The sequence below is a fragment of the Oreochromis aureus genome, linkage group 4 (assembly GCF_013358895.1).
Source record: "Oreochromis aureus strain Israel breed Guangdong linkage group 4, ZZ_aureus, whole genome shotgun sequence".
In the NCBI taxonomy this organism is placed as follows: Eukaryota; Metazoa; Chordata; class Actinopteri; order Cichliformes; family Cichlidae; genus Oreochromis; species Oreochromis aureus.
Window position 1 is genome coordinate 2393971 of NC_052945.1, and position 18129 is coordinate 2412099.

An 18129-nucleotide genomic window follows, 5' to 3' on the forward strand; every position below is an offset into this window, starting at 1 on the left:
TATGCAACGACTCCTGTGATAATTAAAGAAACTGATTTAAGTATTACTTTTATAAAGTAACCGACTTTCCTTGAAAGCTTCTCGTTTAAAGTTTAAAGTGTTGAAATGCAGATTTTTGGGGTTATTTCTGTAGTTTTTTCCTGAAAAATGACTGAAGCCTGATTGTTCTGTGGATGGCTGCAGTAACTGCTTTGACACAGAGCGCAGTGAAGCTGGGAACTGTGCAGTAAAATTAAACGATGAATCATCTCATTTAAAAGGTGTGCTTGTTGTTCAGGGTGTAACTGAGTATTTTTGCAGTACTTGAGTACTTCCCAATAATCATTGTGTTTTTGTAAATACTGAGCTGTGCAGACGGCTGTTAACCATTGACTCTCAGCCCCCCTCCCCCTTCCTCCCTGCTCTTGCTGTGGTGGTGAGATGACCCCGAGCTGAACTTTTCTAACATTCAGCAGCAGCTCAGACGGGAACCGTGAAGCATGCGCAGCTCCGGGAAGCAAGAAAAAGAAACAAAGCAATGACTGCAGGTTTCAGTGAAATTACAGAAAGCTTGATGTTCCGGTTTCATCAGAGACGACGGCTGCATCGTGGGTCCTGCACGTCTCGAGCAGGCGGATAAAAGCGCGTCTCTTTCCCGCTGGATGAAATCCAAATGTGCTTTTGTTTTACTGCTCAGGTCATTTTTAACATCCGCTCAGAGACAAACCCTCACCTACGAGCAAACATCCCCCACCAAGAATATTGATGAGTACAAGTGTGCAATTGCAACAGTCAAAGGTTAAAGGTCAGATCAGTTAGTGGCTGGGTCTGTGAGTCACTGATAATTCATTAAATATGTTAACAGATGAGAAATAATGCACCAGAGATAAACGCAGGTTAAAAAGTCTCCGTCACTGATAAAACATCACTTTTTACAACATTAGATATAATTTCTCTGCCCTGACGCCACTTCTATAGAGAAAATCTGAGGAATATTTGCATTTGAAGGAATTATTCGGAGATAAAAACCGACACACTTTGTTTTGAACATGGTGCCGCCTCAGTCAGCGAATCGGGCCATGTTCACAGTTCAAAGTGCTCCACAGATAACCGACAGGCTGAGCACAACAAACACGAAACAAGCATCAGAAATAAAAATATTACAGAATAAGAGAATAAATTGAAGAAACAGACGTCGGTGTCTTTGCACTAAAATCAATTTGCGGCGACGCCCTGGCTCGGTGTGCGCCAGGGGTCAGTTTGGGGACCAGCTTTGTTTCCATATGCTCCCCGTCTACGTGTCATTGAGACAATGAGGACTCACGTGATCATCAGAGCTGAGTGCTCTTTGTCAAGTTTAAAACTGGACAGAAATAAAAGATGAGGAATTCAGGCAGCAGCTGCAAACATCACATCACCAAACTAACACGGCCTGTCGTCTTTAAATATCTCAAAATAAGATTTATTTAACATTTGAAGGACACAGAGACTATCACACCAGCGAAGCCTCCAGTGGGTGTCATCACAGTGGCTACATCCATCATTTATATACAGTCTGAGATGACCAAATTATAGATATCCTCCCTCTCTGACATCACAGAGAGCCAAGATTAGAAAACACTGCTGCCGACTGAGTGTTCAGAGCAGTCTGAATCCTGAGGATTACTGCACACACACTGACCTCATTAACTGAAATGTGTTTAATCTGAACATCCAGCTCCTGAACTGAGATACCTGACAGGTAGAGCAGCTCCATCTGAAATGTGCAGCTATGCTGCTGTGAGGTTCTCATGAGAACATTTAATCATAGAAGGAAACAGAACCATTAGAGCTGCTAAAGCCTGTCAGGAGCTTTGTGTCCCTATAGTCTTCCTCTTCCCTCCAATAATACATAATAGATGTCCTCCTGTGTCACACGCTCCTTCTCCTGCAGCTGGGCTGAATTATTCACCTGATGGCAGAAAGAGAGCCGGACAGCCTGCAGCCGAGAGCTGCTCTGCCCTGATAAGAAGATTATCAGCGTTCATCAGGAGAACCATCTCTGTGGGTCCTCTGGAGCTCAGCTCTGAGGGGACAGGCTGATAGTGTTTCGTGTCAAAGCCTCGACGCTCATCGAAGCACAAACACTTGTTCCTCATATCTGTAACCCATCATCCAAAAGGCTTTTTAAATTTTAAGTGTTTGCAGGAAAAATGCAGCATGTTCCCAATGGGAAACCACAGACTGTATATCAAAGATGGATGTACCCACTGGAACATGTCTTTGTGTTAGAGTTTTAGCTGCAGCCATCTTGGTTTTTGAAGCCAGAAGTGACCATGTTTAGGTTAGATGTTGGAGTGCTAAGTTAGGAGATGATGCTAGTTAGTTTGGTTAGCAAGATGCATCCACATATATCTATGTAGGTTCTCAGTTATCCAGGTCATGGAAATCCAATGAGCTGATGTTTTACCTGCTCAGTAATCCAGATAAGTGAATCCCAAAAGGTCGATTCTGTTCATCTGGACGTAGCGAGACGAAAGAAGTCACTTGGATGAGTGACGAAACGTTTCTCCCACTGAAAACTCTACGTCCAGATGACCAGAATGAAACTTTTGGGATTTACTTACCTGGACGATTGATCATGCATCAAGACGGAATCTTTTGGGGTCTCAAGCAAAATGTATCTTCAGTGCTAAAACCAAATGGTGGAGGCGTTTAAAGTCTAGTGGGAGTTATCCCTTAAGAGGGTCGTTGACCCACTATTAGCATGAGCAAAGGTGTGAAACAGGGCGTGGGTCATTATCAACAGAGGTTTCGGGTGAAGCCATTGTGAGACTTTCCCTCACTCCATCATGTGACCTATTGAGATCAACTGATGCAAAACGTGAGTGGAGGTTGAGGCGCCTGGGAAGGATCTCAGAACTGCTTTGTAGGTGGCAGACAGCTGGCGTTGTAAGCCACCCCTCTGTTCAAAGATTGAGTCGCCACCATTTGGTTTTAGAAATGAAGAAGCTTCTTGGATGGGAAATCAAATGTCCTCATGAAAGCTACAGAAGTCCGGTCAGCTTCCTAAGAAACTGCCTAGTGGATGTTAGAGGAATTCAGTCTGCCACCCCTGGGGCCACCCCATTTAAAAGTTTCTAGAAACATCTCTGCAAGTCCATGCGGTGAAAAGCGGTCAGGATATCAATACAAAGATCAGTTTTATGTCCTTCTTCACGTTCTTATTGTCACGTTAGTGTTTAAATAAATCATTCTTCATCATTTATACAGCAGCATGATTTATTTTTGATGTGCTCCTGAGATGTTGATTTTGGTTTATTGTCCAGTCACAACAGCAACTAAAATGTTTGTGAAGGCAAAATCAATTTCATTATTAGCTCCTTATTTAAAAAAAACGTCAATGTAAGTCACGTTTAATAATAATAAATAAAATCTCTCACATCAAAACGTTTGTAAATCAACACATACGTTCCAAATCTTTAAATTACCCTGTAATTCTCATGAATATTCAGCATTCCTGACGAAACAAATTATTGAATAAAACATTACCATGGTTGTGTTCAAAATGTGTTGTTTCCTATTACTACAGTATATATTACAGTTTTGATAAATGCAAAAACAAATACAAAATAAACCTCCGTGTATTATGTAACACGCTCCTTATAGTTGCCTATTTAATTTAAAATATATTTTTGATATATCGGGTTTTTGTGGTGTATATGAGAAAAATATAGGCTGTCAGTTAAATAAATTAAATTAAAAAAAATGTATTTAATTTATTAGCTCTTTCTCAGGTTGACTCTATGAACGGGATATGTTTCAAAAAATAAAACAAAACAAAATATTTACAGTGTTTACACGTGTGAAGCTCGTGAGGAAGCAGCCAATCAGCTCTATGAATTCACGGCCACTGGCTGATCGAACATTACGTCAGCGTAACGGACAAAAACGAAAGCGCTTGTGTAACGATACTCGACAAACACGGAGGGCGGTGTGGACGGTTTTTACTCAGGCATCTTTAAGACTCCACCCACCGACATAGTCCTAACAGATAAAACCAGCGCACCGAAGAAATTTAAACTCGTCCCACCGATAGCCAATCAGAGCCTCTGTAGTACTCTCTCGCCGCGGAGCCGTCCAATCAGCGACGCGTTGCTCTTTGTTGTTGGCGATGACATGAAAACATTGTTGTTGCTGCTGCGGAGACTCACGGACAGACGAGCAGGAAGGACGGAAGGTTCGCGGGGCTTCCTTCAGGTCCGGGTTTAGTTATTATCCTTTTTTTTTTTATTTTTTTAGAAAAAAAGGTGGCAGTTTTTGTCTATAAAGGAGCCGCGGGAGCAGCCATGTCGGTGAATATGGAAGAACTGAGGCACCAAGTGATGATAAACCAGTTTGTTTTGACGGCTGGCTGCGCCGCCGATCAGGCGAAGCAGCTCCTCCAGGCGGCCCACTGGCAGTTCGAGGTGAGTGGGAGGTTTATTCACACTTTGAGTTCTTTTATTAACCCCCACGCGTGGTTTTGGTGTACAAAGAGGTGCCCATGAACTCGCTGTGGTGGTTGTTTTGAGGATTTCCCGTGCTGCCTCGCTGCCATGCGCTCCCGGGGCTAGCGTTAGCCGCCTAGCCGCGCTGAGGACGTGGTGTTCGGATCGATGCTTTTTGTTTACATTCTCCTTCGCCTCGCCGCTAAGCTAGCTGCTGTTAGCCGGGCTGCTGGCTTTAAATAAAGCCGTATGGGCGCTCGGGTTGGACCAGGGCTATGTAAAGCTGGAGGAGAGCGGTGTTTATTTTGGCGTGGAGATGCCGATAAGATAAGATAAGCTGTTTTCCTCCGCTCGTATTACTCACAGATCATAAACTACAGGTCAGGCTTGTTTACCGTCAGAGCTCGCAGGGTGATGTGATCTGATGGATCAGCCCCTCCCTGCCCAGCTCAAAAACAATCGTTTCATCACGTTTCCTGTGTGAGTTTCTGGAAGCACAGCGAGCGTCTCTCTGCCTGTTTGTGTCCGCTTCACGGAGCGGATAAAGAGGTCAGACCGTGCGTGCACCTCGCTAAGCGCCCTGACATTGATCCCGGTGCTGCTCGGTTAAATATAGACCGATTAAGATGCTTTATCCTTCCAGCTGTTCCTATACACGGACTTCTCTGTGCCATTAACACCTATTAGAAGCTGAAGCTGGCTGCTCGAGGTCAGTTTGAGCTTCTTCCTCGCAGTTTTCCCAACGTGGCGCTCAAGTCTCAAACTATGATTCAAAGCCGAGAAGTCCTCCTCTAACAGGGCGAGGCGGGCCAGCAGATAACAGAAGAAAAGCTTTGAGCTGCTCGTTGTGTTTAGTGGGAGTCATAAAATGCGTGGGTGAGCTGCTGGTTCTCCTCTTTTTACCCTCTCATGAAAAAAGTGGGTCTCGTGATATTAATCTGACACACATGCCGGGGTCGTGACTGTTTACTGGGCCTGTGATGGTCAGGATTCTTCCCTTCGTTAATAATTCAATAAAGCATACAATGTAAATACACAGGCTAGCTGTAAGTCATTACAGAGGGCACTGTGCTCGTTGGAAAATGAAAAGTAGCCACTATTGATCAGATTTTGTTGAACAACAAACTTGGAAATTTCCATGAGGTGACGGTCAGGCTCCCTCTGCTCCTCACTGGTTTCCTCTTTCATTGCTAAACCGGCCTGTGCTTGTTTCATTCATGTGCTGCAGCACAGAGTGCTGTGTTTTCGCCAGTTTATGGAGAAAACACATGCATACTCGTGTTTGCAGTGACATGGTTTGAAATCCTCCTCAGCTCGTTCAGCCTCTCTCTAACCACCGATCACAGATTGTGGATCGGATTAAGACTTGGGGATTTTCCTTTTCATGGATCCAAAATGTTCATTTAGTGATCTCAGAGACTGGATCACTGGAAGAAGTCTGACGTTTTTATTTTGGCCTGTCTTCAAAAAGCTGAAGTGCACAGACTGCAATGAGCCCGATAAGGCAGGAATGGCTGTCCATCAGCCATTCCTGAAAGGTTGTTTCTCTACGGCTCTGTGCTACCTCACCTCACAGCAGTTTGTGAATTTTAATCTTATTTAATTAAATAGAGGATAAAAAAGATTTAAGTGTACCCAGGTCCTGTTTACAATTTCTGCCCCCATCTGTCTGGATTTTTGTGGATGATTTCTCCTCGACCACCTTCCAGAACATCTTCCTGACATTTCATCAAACGCACCCATCCTCAGCATTGACCTGCTGAACAGCTGACGGACGCCTGAGCTTCCACACCTCCGTCTGTTGCAGCCAGGTGCTGCACCGGGAGGGGAGGAGGTGGCGGTGATGTTTGGAGTACTGTTAGGAGGTCGGGGTATGACTGATTAGCTGACTAGTTTATTTGGAGAAAACCGCTGTGTGCTGCTGCTTTGTGTGTGTGACTGGAAACTGGGATTAAGGAGTGTTGTTGTGTCTCTGGAGTGAGTCACTAACCTTCACGTTACCTGGACAACATAACACAGCTGAACCCTGGAAGACAAAGCTGAGGGAGAAGCACGGGTTGCAGGCGTGACCTTGGTGTGAAGGACGCGGGTGTTCTTTGCGTCTGAGAAGTTGGACTTGCAGTCAGACCTCAGTCCGGCGCTAACACGTCCCCACAGGACGGCTGTTATTTTGTTTTGGTGTTTGCTGAATGAAGAGAATTGAGCTGCAGTTCCTCTAACGTCCACCTGAGGCTCCAGCAGTGAGTCGGTCCCCATAGACTCCCATGTGAAAACATTCCAGCAGAAATAAACAGGTTTACACAAACTTTGATACACAAACTCATTCAGTCTCTGTGGATAATTTCCTCCTTCAGAACAATCGTCCAGGTGTTTACGTTCATGCTGGATGTCCTGCTGACTCACAGTTCAAAATAATCTTTATTTATCTTGCCTGTGTCATTTCCTGAGCCCATGAGGGCTGCTCCCTCTCACTGACATCATACAGACCCAAGAGTAGAAGAAAGTTTCAAAGTTTACATTTATGAGGAAAAAAATTGAATGATGTTAAGGAACCGCGTGGCTTCACACCACAGACCTTCAGCCTGTCTGTCAGCAGGCTGTGATAGACGCACAGACCTCAAATAATCCTGAGATGTAACCTGTGGAGGAGCAACTGGAGTAAGAAAGTTGGTGGAAGAAGTTTCTTTGAGGGGAAAGAAAGCTTTTAAAATTGTACCTTTGAAACATTTACAGGTTTGACTCCAAAGTTAGTTAAAAACAGACCTGAGCGCTGCGTGACGTTGGCAGGGCCAGATGATTGTTTTGTGTTATTATCATGTTGATGATGATGACTATGTTTTTGTACAGTGTTGACTCGCTCTGAGCGAACACAGTCACACGTGAGGAGCCTGAAGCAGGAAATGTGTTCATGCTGTTTTTGTAAAATTACTACAATGACAGTGAAAATAGCTGCTGATTAACTTCCTGTCGAACCGCCCGGTTTGCTCCTTTGCTGAAAGAGGAAGTTTCTTTTTGTGTTGGAGCTTCGTTTTTTTTTTTTGTTTTTTTTTTTGGCCTTGGCCATGAGGCACCAGAGTGAAAGTAAAAGCCGTCACGCCGCCGCGAACCGTTTTCCCTCTGCAGGGACTTTTAAAGACACTCGCAGGTTACCGAGTTTCCTGCAACAAACCAGAAAATTAAACGAGACAAAGAGCAGCTCTTAACACAACAGCGGCCGAGCACTTTCGCTCTTTGAGATGGGCGTCACGTTGTACGGCAGACATTCCTGCGCCGCCGCCGCTGTTGTTAAACAACCACGGCTTGGGGGGAGGGGCATGGCATTCATTCAAGTGTTGGGAACAAAAAGAAGAAACTGAGGCTACGCTGAACTCCCTGTTCAGGCCACAGGAGCTCTGCAGTCCCACAGTTATTGCAGACAGTGAACTCGGCATGTGTTGTTTACTGATATCAGCTCATCTCCAAACACCACATTCAATGATTTTTATCTGTTATGCACAGTTAAAAGTTGTGCTGGTTTAAATGTTTCTGCATGTTGAAGATGCTGGGAACAGTGGAGCTCTGAGGCGTTTGGGTCCTGTCTCAGTTTTAAGTGCTGGAAAGAGAAAGTCTAAAGTTGACCCCCCCCCCCCCCCAACAACACACACACACTCCCTGACAGTTTCCCGTCTCCAGCGTGAGTCACGCCACCCTCAGGTCACACGTCTATCGGCCCGGTGTTTCTCCTTCTGCGGTCACGGCGTGCGTTTGAGTTCACAACAAAGACGAAGCATACGTGAAGCCAGCTCGTTTCCCTGTTTGCACAATCAGGAGAAGCACTGTTTACCTTTCAGGCTGCTGTGAGGGAAAGCTGGAAAAGTTCAGCCGAGACGAGCGCTCGTGTTTTGTTTTCTGAAAACTCGCAGACCTTCAGAGATACGAACGTTTGAATCAGTTCAAACCAGTTCAGTGTCACACAGGACGAGACGCAGATTAGTCTCTTTGTTTCTTACTTCACTGCCAACGTTTCTGCTGCCACAGCTGCTTAAATCCGAACATTTTCAGCTTGTTTCTGCAAACATGAAACTAAATGTCTTTTTGGGTTTTGTGAGGTTGTCTCTGGCGGTTAATGCACCGACTCAGGAAATAAAAAAATGACGTGACCCATGAGTCGATGATCATAAATAAGTCAGTCCTTTTATAACTGATCAGTTTTCCTGTTCAGTGATTATTGGTATTATTGGGTATGTTATCAATGCTTCCAGGCCCGATGACCTCGGCTGTTTCCGGTGGTTTGGCCGTGAAATAGAAGCTCATTTTCGTTCCGTGGCTTTAAAAATGTTGTCAGCTCTGCAGGAAGCTGCAGATCATTTCTTCAGAAACAGAAAGTCTGGTTTTTGTTTGCCTCCCTCGGGGTTTCACCCTCAGCAGCTCTGCAGAAAAAAGAGTCTCTGCGGTCTGATGACTCAGTTTCAGGTCCCAGTGTGGAGATACGTTTAACCCTTTGTGTTAATGATGGTGAAAGGGTGGGGGTATGGGGCGGTCCTTCCTGTGTGGGGTTTTGGGGGAAATGAATGTGTCCTGCTTGCTTTCCATGTGGAAACGTAACTCATCCTTCTGCCTCTTTCTGTCTGCAGACGGCCTTGAGCTCCTTCTTCCAGGAGGCCAACGTCCCCGGGCATCATCACCAGATGGTAAGTGCATGAAAACTTCACTAAACACAAAGGGTGGGACACGGGCGCTCCAGCTGTTTGGGAGTGAAACTCAGCAGCTAGGTTCAGATTTATTTTGTTCAGTTACTCATTAAAAGGGTTTGATTTTGATTTTATGAAAGTCTTCTGTGGTTGTGGTTGGATGGTGGATGGTGGGGGTTCAGCTTAGCGATCCACAGGCTGACATCAGGAAGCAGTTCGATGGTCCACGTCCTTCTTCCTACATCTGCTGGTTGGTTTAGTCACAGAGTACAAACAGTTTGTGCGTCAGGCTGTAAACATGTTTATTTCTGCTGTAAAGTTTAGCAGGGACTGTCTCACTGCTGGAGCCTCCGGTGGACATCAGAGGAACTGCAGGTGTTGGTGGTTGATTTCTCAGCCCTGGAGTTTTCTTTCTGTCTCGTTGATGTGCATTATTTTATATTTGCGCTCAGGCGTGTTGCCTTTGTGGACAGAAGCCTGTGTAAATGTGTAGAAATGCACACGTGTAAAGCTGATGTTGATGCTAAAAAGTGGAGTGAAGGCAGCAGAAAGTGGAGGGCGAGCTGCTCGCACACAGACGCTGTGTTTGTGTTTGAGCGCTGTTAGGACGACGGGCGTGTGCAGCCATAATAACTGTTTAATCTCCAACTGCAGCCCTGTAATTTAATAATTACTGGCTTATAAAGAGAAAATGTGCAGACCTGCGTCACAGTGAGCAGACAGGTGTGTGTGTGTGTGTGTGTGTGTGTGTGTGTGTGTGTTCCCATTAACTATCTGAGTCTCCTGCTCCTGCCTCCCTGGATTCGTCTGATCCTCGGTCGTGCTGGGACAGCCAACATCTGCAGCAGGCGTGTTTTGTTTTCATTCCTCCTCCTCTGGTTTGGGGGGGGGCGTGTTGAGACAGCAGGCTGCTTTGTTATTATTTTGGGTGACATCATCTCGCCCGAGGCTTTCATGCACTGAAGCAACTCAGCGCTCTGAGCGAGCATCAGCTGCCCAGCTTCCTCTTCCTCCGGGGTGAACGGGAGGAGGAGGAGGGAGCAGCAATGAGGAGCCTTTTATTGTGAAACTGATAAGTTTGTTTGAGGCTCAGAAAATGGCAGAGTTTGGACTTTTTGCCATAAGCACAAATAAGGACAAATTTAGTGGGATATTTTAGAAAAATGTAAAAATATTTTGAGTACAGATTTTTGGAGTATGGGGGGAAACGGGAATCCACACGTGTGACTGTAAACTGATGAACTATTAAAAATAACGCTGTAGTCTTCAAGAGATAAAAAGCTTCCAAAGAAGAAAAAGCCCAAGAACCTCGAGGCTCTGACGGGAAACTGTCTGAGGCGAGAGTTTTGGGCCCGGCGCCTGAGAGAGACGTCGGCCCGAGGAGCTCCAGCTGTACGCGCTGAGAGAGCGAGGCCACGAAGGGTCAGCGCAAACCACCCTTCTTAGACGCCTCCTAGATTAGTCAGAGAGCGTGTGTGCGCATGCAGCAGCGTCTCGGAGCTTTAATAAGCACCAATCAAAGTTGTTCCTGTTCCTGAAGCTCATTCTTGACTCGTAAGGGAAAGTTTGATTATTTGGCTCTGTGTGAGGTCACGTGGCGTGCCCGGCGAGCTGGTGTTTTTGTTCTTGATCCAACGTCATCGGTGCAATGCATCAACACGCAGCATACCACAGAACCGGTTCCCCGAGGGTCACGTGAAATCTACAGAGGCGAGGCCGTTTGTAACGAACACGCTGATCCAGCCTGAACACGAACCGGAAAATCCCCGCAGGTTTACCGTCTCTGAGACGGGCGCGTCTGCACGCCGTGTACCTCGGCGCAGAAACAACACATCCAGCTGTTTATGTTGGGAAGGAGAGCCTTTCAGCAGCTCATTATGAACATATGAGGACGTTTTAAGTTGTTTAATAATTCTGGGAGTAGCGTGGTGGAGGCGGAGCTCCAACAGGCAGCGTAAAAGTCACTGTGGTCATCCCGCTCTTGTTTTGGTGACACAGATCTGTGGCTACAGGCACAACTCTGTTTGTTTTGGTGTGCTCCAAATTGACGTCACTAAACATCACCTCATGAGGTGGGCGGGTCCCACGCTGTAAGAGGAAGTGGAAGGGCTAAAAGATTTCTACAGTGGAACGCCGATTTATGATTGGTGTTCCACCTGCACACAAAGGTCTACACCTGAGACTCGGGTTCAACCATCTGTACCACATATGGAGGGTAATTAATGTCAGTTTCATCTCAGGAGCTTGTGGAGACTCCAGGAAGTTCCTGTGAGCTGCCAACAGTCGGTTATTGCCCCCCCAGTAAACCATAAACATAAATATGGGTGCAGCCAGCGTGTCGTCACCCTGGCTCGGGTTTTGGTGCCACCGTGTTAGTTTACGGCCCGCAGACTCGCACCTGCTGACCTCATTAAAACGAAGCTGTTTAATAATCTTGTTTTCATCGAGCAGCGTGTGCGACTCCGTTTATCCAGAGCTTCTGCCTCCAGGAGCCTTAGAAATTCTCGGGTCATCACCTGGGCCTCCTGCTGATTTCCTTCTCTATTTTTGGCTGTGTGTGTGTGTGTGTGTGTGTGTTACTTCATCTGACTTCACATTAAAACATTAGAAGTTTTACAACAAGTCCTCCAGGCTTTTATTTTGAAACTGTCCTCTCTTTCTCTCCTCTTCCTACAGATGTGCACTCCCAGAAACACCCCCGCCACGCCGCCCAACTTCCCCGACGCCATCACCATGTTCTCCAAACTGCGGGCGTCCGAGTGTGGCTCCGGCACGGGCAGCGGGCCCTCCCAGGTGTCCATGGCGTGCTCTCCACCGGCCCACTCCTCCACGGTGGGATTCGGCTCCTTCTGGGCATCCTCGCCGCCCAGCCACCAGCCGGCCTGGCTGCCCCCGTCATCTCCCACGGGCCACCACATGCACCACAATCACTACCACCACATGCAACAGACTCCCATGTGGCCCCCCGTCTCCCAGCCCAACGGCTCCCAGCAGGCCCCCGTCGTATCTGCACTTCATGGACAGAGATGAGGCCGAGCGGCGGGCTGAGTGGGGGGCTCTGGGGTTTGTGGGGCGGGAGGGGGGAAGATTTCTTGTTTCTCGTTTCTCTGAACTGAACACGAGCAGTTTGGCTTCGCTGCGAGCCAGAGGGCGACGCCGGGGGTCTCTGAGGACACTGAGAAACTGAACCCGGCCCTGCTCTGAGCAGAACCCCAACGGAGCACTTGCTGAGGATCGGAGCCATGAGACGTGATTTTTAGAGACTCTCTTTTCATTTGTCAGAAAAAAAATCAGAAAGGAAGTCGGCAATAACCAGCAGACCAAGAGGAGGACGAATCAGACGTGTGTGTGTGTGTGTGTGTGTGTGTGTGTGTGTGTGTGTGTGTGTGTGTGTGTGTGTGTGTGTTTGGACTACAGATGTGCACCAACAGGTCAGCCACAAAGTTTCATTTACAGCCAAAAAAAAAGAGGAGTGCTCCGGCTGGGCTGCAGACACTACCGTGATGTCAGAGATGATCCCAGTTTGTGCTTGTCATTCAGTGCTGGTTGTTTAAGGATAGTTTTTCTGAGCTGGATGGAAAAATGTTCCTTTTGCTGCACACCTGCCAGATGTGAACACAGCTGGAAGTGAGAAACTGTGCCTGAGGCAGAAAATTTAAAATAAATGTAATCTTGTTTATTTCCAATGATTCTTTTTTTTTGTTGTTCTGATCTCTGCTTCACGATTCCTCACAATTAAGTCATGACAGGGAAAAAAATCTAAACCTTTTGTTTCCACCTCCACAGATTTTTAATTCCACTTAGAAATAAATCAAACTAAACACCTGCACAGCCTGTTAGCTGTGAGCTAACAGGCTAAACGCTCACCTGCTCTGATTCTTCTGAATTCACTGAATATATGAGAAGGTGGGACAGAACGTGATGTCCTCTCAGTCTTTATGGGACAGCCTGACAGTCAGTGTTACCTTTGCACACAGGTGCGTCTGAGGCATAAAAACAAAGACGGATCTTTATTAAAATTTTAATTGTTGTTCTTTCAGAATGATTCAGGCTTTTTTCACTATTGAAATCAAAAATGGGACTTAAATAATCAAAGTTTGTCTTTTATCATAGAAGTCATCATAGACTGTATATAAAAGATGGACATCACCCATTACTTTGAAAAGTCCTGTTTTAAAACATTCAGTCAGCGACTCTTACTGAGAGACTTTGACCATAAACTTATCAGGAAAGTACAGCTGAGTTCAGAGGTCAAGTGAGCAGTAAGTAAAAGAGTCGCCCCCTGCTGGGCATTAGCAGGAATACATCATTTTCAATGTTCACGCCCAGAAACCACATCAGTCTTTCATAAGCAGTGTGTGCATGGGCTTTGGGGCACGCGTGCCCTTAAATTTAAAAAAACGAAACCCGAATATCTCGCTTTTTTTTTTTTTTTTTTTTTTTTTTAAATTTCATATCTTTGTTTGGATTGAGATCTTTAATCTTTATTGTGCAGCAGATTTGATATTTTTTTCATCCAGCTGTGCACTGATACAGATGCACTGATGTAGACGAGCTCTGTGATGAAGAGCTGAGCGCGGCGAATAAATGACAGAAGAAGAAGAAAAAGGTCAAAAATGAGCTGAGATGGAGGGTTTGCAATAAGCTGCTGATGTGAAGCCGGGTTAGAAAGCAGAACTCGATCGCCTGTCAACTTTTCTGGGTTGTAAATAAAAAAATTCCAGTCGAACTTTGATCTGAGAGCGCTTTTATGTTTTTTTTTTTTAAGGTCGGCTCCTCCGCCATGTTTGTGTCTGCGAGAGGTTTAAAGGTCGGCTCTGCGATTTCCACACAACCTTTCAGACACTCAAACGCTCCTACCTCCATCTGTCTGAGGGGGCGGGGCCCAGCACTCGCTCTGAATGTACTCTGCAGGACTTCCTGTTTGACAAGTCCCGCATGCGTCACGGCGAGTAAAATAAAGTCACGTTTATGTCACGAGGAAGAAGAATGAGGAGTTTTCAGGTTTTGTTCTTCAGACAATCAGCTGTTCGTGAACCACGTTTACTCGCTGCAGGAGGGGCGTGTCGGTCTCTGACATCAGAGACTCTTGTTAACAGATTTAAATGATGTGAGGGAACTCGAGCGCTGTGAGCTAACAGGCTAAACGCTCACCTTTAGGGCCACGCCTGCACGCTGTCAGACTTTAACGTGAAATGGTGGGAAAATTGTTGCCACAGTCAAACACGTCGTGGGTCAAATTTAATGTTTGACTCGTCTGGTTAAATGTGACGGTGTCAGCTGTTCGTCTCTGCAACCCTCTGAGGAGCCCACACGTTAACCCCGAAACTGAACTTTATTAAGAGATTTGCTTAAAATCAACTAAGAACAGATTCTTAATCAATCATTAACAGTTTAACCTCTTAAGCCCCAAACCTACCTGATCTCCTGCCTTTTGCCCCCGTATCAGGGGGCGTTAGGGCTTAAGAGTTTAATCGACACTGGCTCGATCGTTGGAGCCTCGGTCGGCTCCACTGATGGAAGCGTAACTGAGTATTTAGAGTTAAATGTAACAGTCTTACAGCTGAGTCGTTGGAAAAGTTTAAGCGTGAAACATTTGGACTGAAAATCAACTGTAATGATCAGCTGATCAATCCCTTTTAAAGTTTAATGATTTCCAGTCCATCATGTCAGTAAATGCAAGTTTGGCTTAAAAAAAACCTGAATAATCTGATTTTTTCCAAGTACAAAATTTCACATTTGCGACTGAAGCCACAGAAACCTTTGGTTTATCGGCACAGTCGTTGGTGGATTGCACAGCCGCTGCCAGCTTTTCCACAGTGAAATGCGGAGGTCAGTGGACGCCTTTCAGGGTCCGAGCTTTAAAGAGTAAAGAAAATGACCTTTTAAAGAGACCTTTTCCTAAAAGTCTTAGCTCTGACGATGCGTTCACTGACCTCAGGGCAAATCCAGTCTGAAATCATTCTGGACAAGTTGGGGGAAATGAGGAGCGGCTGGAAGGTGACCTCCTGCCTGGTTTGTTGTTGGTGACAAGCCGCGGGGTTCGGAGGCTCTGTTTGAGATTCCCGCAGCGTGGATTAACCGGCCTGTCCACGCTGCTCCTACTTTTGTTTTTGCAACATATTTTAGGCCTTTCAAATCCAGCTGAGGACTTTACAAACTGGTCAAAGAGTCATTAAAAGATGTTTTTAGCTCTCGTTACTTTCTCACAGACTCTGATCCACGGCTCTTTTCTAGAGATTTCTCTCATGTACTTTGTTTTCACTTACTTTGTTTAAATTTGTATTTATATGTTTAATAAAACAACTTCTGATCTGTACTTCCTCTGGGCTCTTCTGTCTTTCTTGGCAGTGTTTGGTCACGCCGCACCTATTTTAGTTTTACTGTAAGAGCGAAAGAAAGACGGTTGAACTTCTTTGCATTTGAGCGACTGAAGTTTGAGGAAGGATGTGGTCGGGCCGGGTGTCAAACTGAAGAGTCGTGCCGTCAGTAAGATCCACAATAATGAGGATTAATGAGCCGCTGCTGAAAGTGAAGCGAACGCAGCGATGTGACACGTGTAAATAAGGAAGCAAGGATACTCCATTACACAAACAGGACAGGATTTCAGGAACTTTTTACTGTTGGAGCAGCTCCAGTTTGAGGAGTTTACACTGTCCTCCGTTTGGCTGATGTGAACTTTAAAGGCCTGCTTGGCCACATTTAACCCTGCTGGGCTCTTAGCCAGGCATCAGCCATGACCTTCAAATGATCAGTTATAAAATACATTTTTCCACATTATATCATAATCAAGCAGTTAGACCACAGTGACCACAGTCTGCTCACACTGGTGCTGAAGACAAAATATTCACAGTATATTCTCAGAGGGTTTGGTGAAGAAGAGCCTGGGGAGAAGAGGACTGAATAGATGGTGGAAAGGTGAAGGTGGAGTTGAAACACCTGGAGACGAGGTGGAGTGTCGTGGTGGCAGCAGGAGGGAAAGGGCAGGTTGGTGTGAGACCTGCTCGCTGAGTGTTTGTACACGGTGGAGTTTAAAGATGGCCGATGTTAGTTTCTCTCACGGTACAGTGGCTCCACTTGTTTATATTAAATGCTGCCAATGAAAATAAAATATGTAAAAGAAATCTCACCAAATCACAACAACAGTCACCTGAAGGCACTTTATATTGTAAGGTACAACCATAGAGAGCAAGCACTTGGTGACAGTGGGGAGGAAAAACTCCCTTTTAACAGGAAGAAACCTCCAGTAGAGCCTAATCTTGAAAGTAGAGATAGTGTCTGTCTCCTGAATCCAAACTGGAAGCTGGTTCCACAGAAGAGGGGCCTGAAAACTGAAGGCTCTGCCTCCCATTCTACTTTTAAATACTCTAGGAACAACAAGTAGGCCTGCAGTGTGAGAGCGAAGTGCTCTAATAGGGTGATATGGTACTACAAGGTCATTAAGATAAGATCCAGAGTAAGCATCTGGTTAGATACCATATTTCTGAGATTTTAGGGATGAGTACAATAACCTCAGTTTGATCTGAATTTAGAAAGTTAGAGGCCATCCAGAGACATGACTGTCGGTACATTTTGTGACAAGTTTAAAGTGAAAATAAAGGCTGGTGAGAATGAGCTCTGCAGTATTTCCCATTAGCGTGTCTGTAGTGTCTCTGTGGGTCAGCATAGTGTTGCCCTCTAAAATCCCTGCTGTATGAATCCAGGGAAACAAGGAGTCACAAAAATGGCGTCTGCTGGGTAAAAAGCTAAGGTCCCAGATTTTGACATGAAGGGTTTTACACCGCCGCTGTCAGCCTGACTAAAAACGCCGCCTGGAACGAACATCAGGGGTCACAGCTCAGGCATGAGTGAGCTGAACGCCAGCGTGTCCCTCCAAGGATGATGTGATATCGTCGTGTTGGTGTTGTTCCCAGATCATCATCAAAATATTGTTCCAGGTTCAACATTGCAAGTGACCAATCACATTGTTGTGACGTTATTCTTTTGCGCGCCAAGCCATTCGTGCATTTGTTGCAAGGACAATATCAATTCTGCTTACCGTTTATTAAAGGGTCAGGGTTAGGGTCCGTTGATCGGTGGACAGAGGCGGTTTCTCGCAGCTTAAGTACAGTTTTTTGTTTTACGGCGGTTTTTCCCAAAGTCGCAAAAGTATGATGTCACAACATTCTGATTGGTCACTTGCAATGTTGATCCTGGAACAACATTTAGTATGATGATCTGGGAACAACACCAACACGACGATATCAGATCGTGCGTCCCTCCAAACACGCCGACCTGACCCAGCTTCCTGAATCACACTGAATGTGCTGACACCTGAACTCAGCTTCTGATGCCACAGCCTCACTTCACAGCGTCTTTGATACTACACCTGGATTTAAAGCCCAGTTAGTCACTCGTGTGACTGGTAGTTTAAAAAGAAAGCACGAAAAAGTCAAAGTCAGTCTGCATTAAAAGCTTCTACATGGAGACTTTAATGGGAAGTCGCCTGTAAAAGCTTGATTTCAGACACGATGATGTCTGTAAAACAATCACTGAGGGGAAAGAAAAATCGGACGATCATAAAGACTTTATGTTTACATTATGTATTTAAAGGTCCTGATCTGTAAACATCTCCACTGCAAACTAAAACAGCTTAGAGTTCCCAGGTTTTCCAGGCTGCCTGGAGTCGGACTGAAGCGCAGACCTAACGTGTTGAAAGACAGGAAGCTTCAGGAGTTGTAACCGGACCTCTCCCTCCTGCTTTTGTATTTACTCATCAGCGTGTCCTTCCTGCTCGTGGCCTTGTGTGTGTTCCTGTTAACAGGAAGTACTTTTGTTGCTGGTAGTGATGATGTAATTCCCCACATGATGCAACACCTGAGTCCTCGGCTCGCTGACAGATCAACACGACAACAACACAACTCTTCTCTGCCCCACGAGGCTTTGTGACAGAGCTCTGCATGTACGCAGCTTTAAATCAGTGTTTCTGATCGTTCTCGCTGCTGCTATAAAAATATATCCTACAACAAAAT

General features: G+C 45.7%; 1 protein-coding gene across 1 annotated transcript; it reads left to right on the top strand.

Moving 5' to 3' along the window:
• The first annotated feature begins 4125 nt into the window (after positions 1-4125).
• ubald2 (UBA-like domain containing 2) lies at positions 4126-15437 on the top strand. The gene is made up of 3 exons (XM_031753050.2): positions 4126-4427; positions 9062-9118; positions 11795-15437. The coding sequence occupies exons 1-3, from the start codon at positions 4308-4310 to the stop codon at positions 12146-12148; spliced, it is 531 nt and encodes a 176-aa protein (XP_031608910.1). The 5' UTR covers positions 4126-4307; the 3' UTR covers positions 12149-15437.
• The last annotated feature ends 2692 nt before the right edge of the window (positions 15438-18129 follow it).

Excerpts from the sequence above, each read along its gene's own strand:
- ubald2 (XM_031753050.2), top strand. The coding sequence starts at position 4,308 with ATGTCGGTGAATATGGAAGAACTGAGGCACCAAGTGATGATAAACCAG. Across the intron at positions 4,428-9,061 it reads CGGCCCACTGGCAGTTCGAG|ACGGCCTTGAGCTCCTTCTT; the intron begins GTGAGTGGGAGG and ends TTCTGTCTGCAG. Across the intron at positions 9,119-11,794 it reads CCGGGCATCATCACCAGATG|ATGTGCACTCCCAGAAACAC; the intron begins GTAAGTGCATGA and ends CTCTTCCTACAG.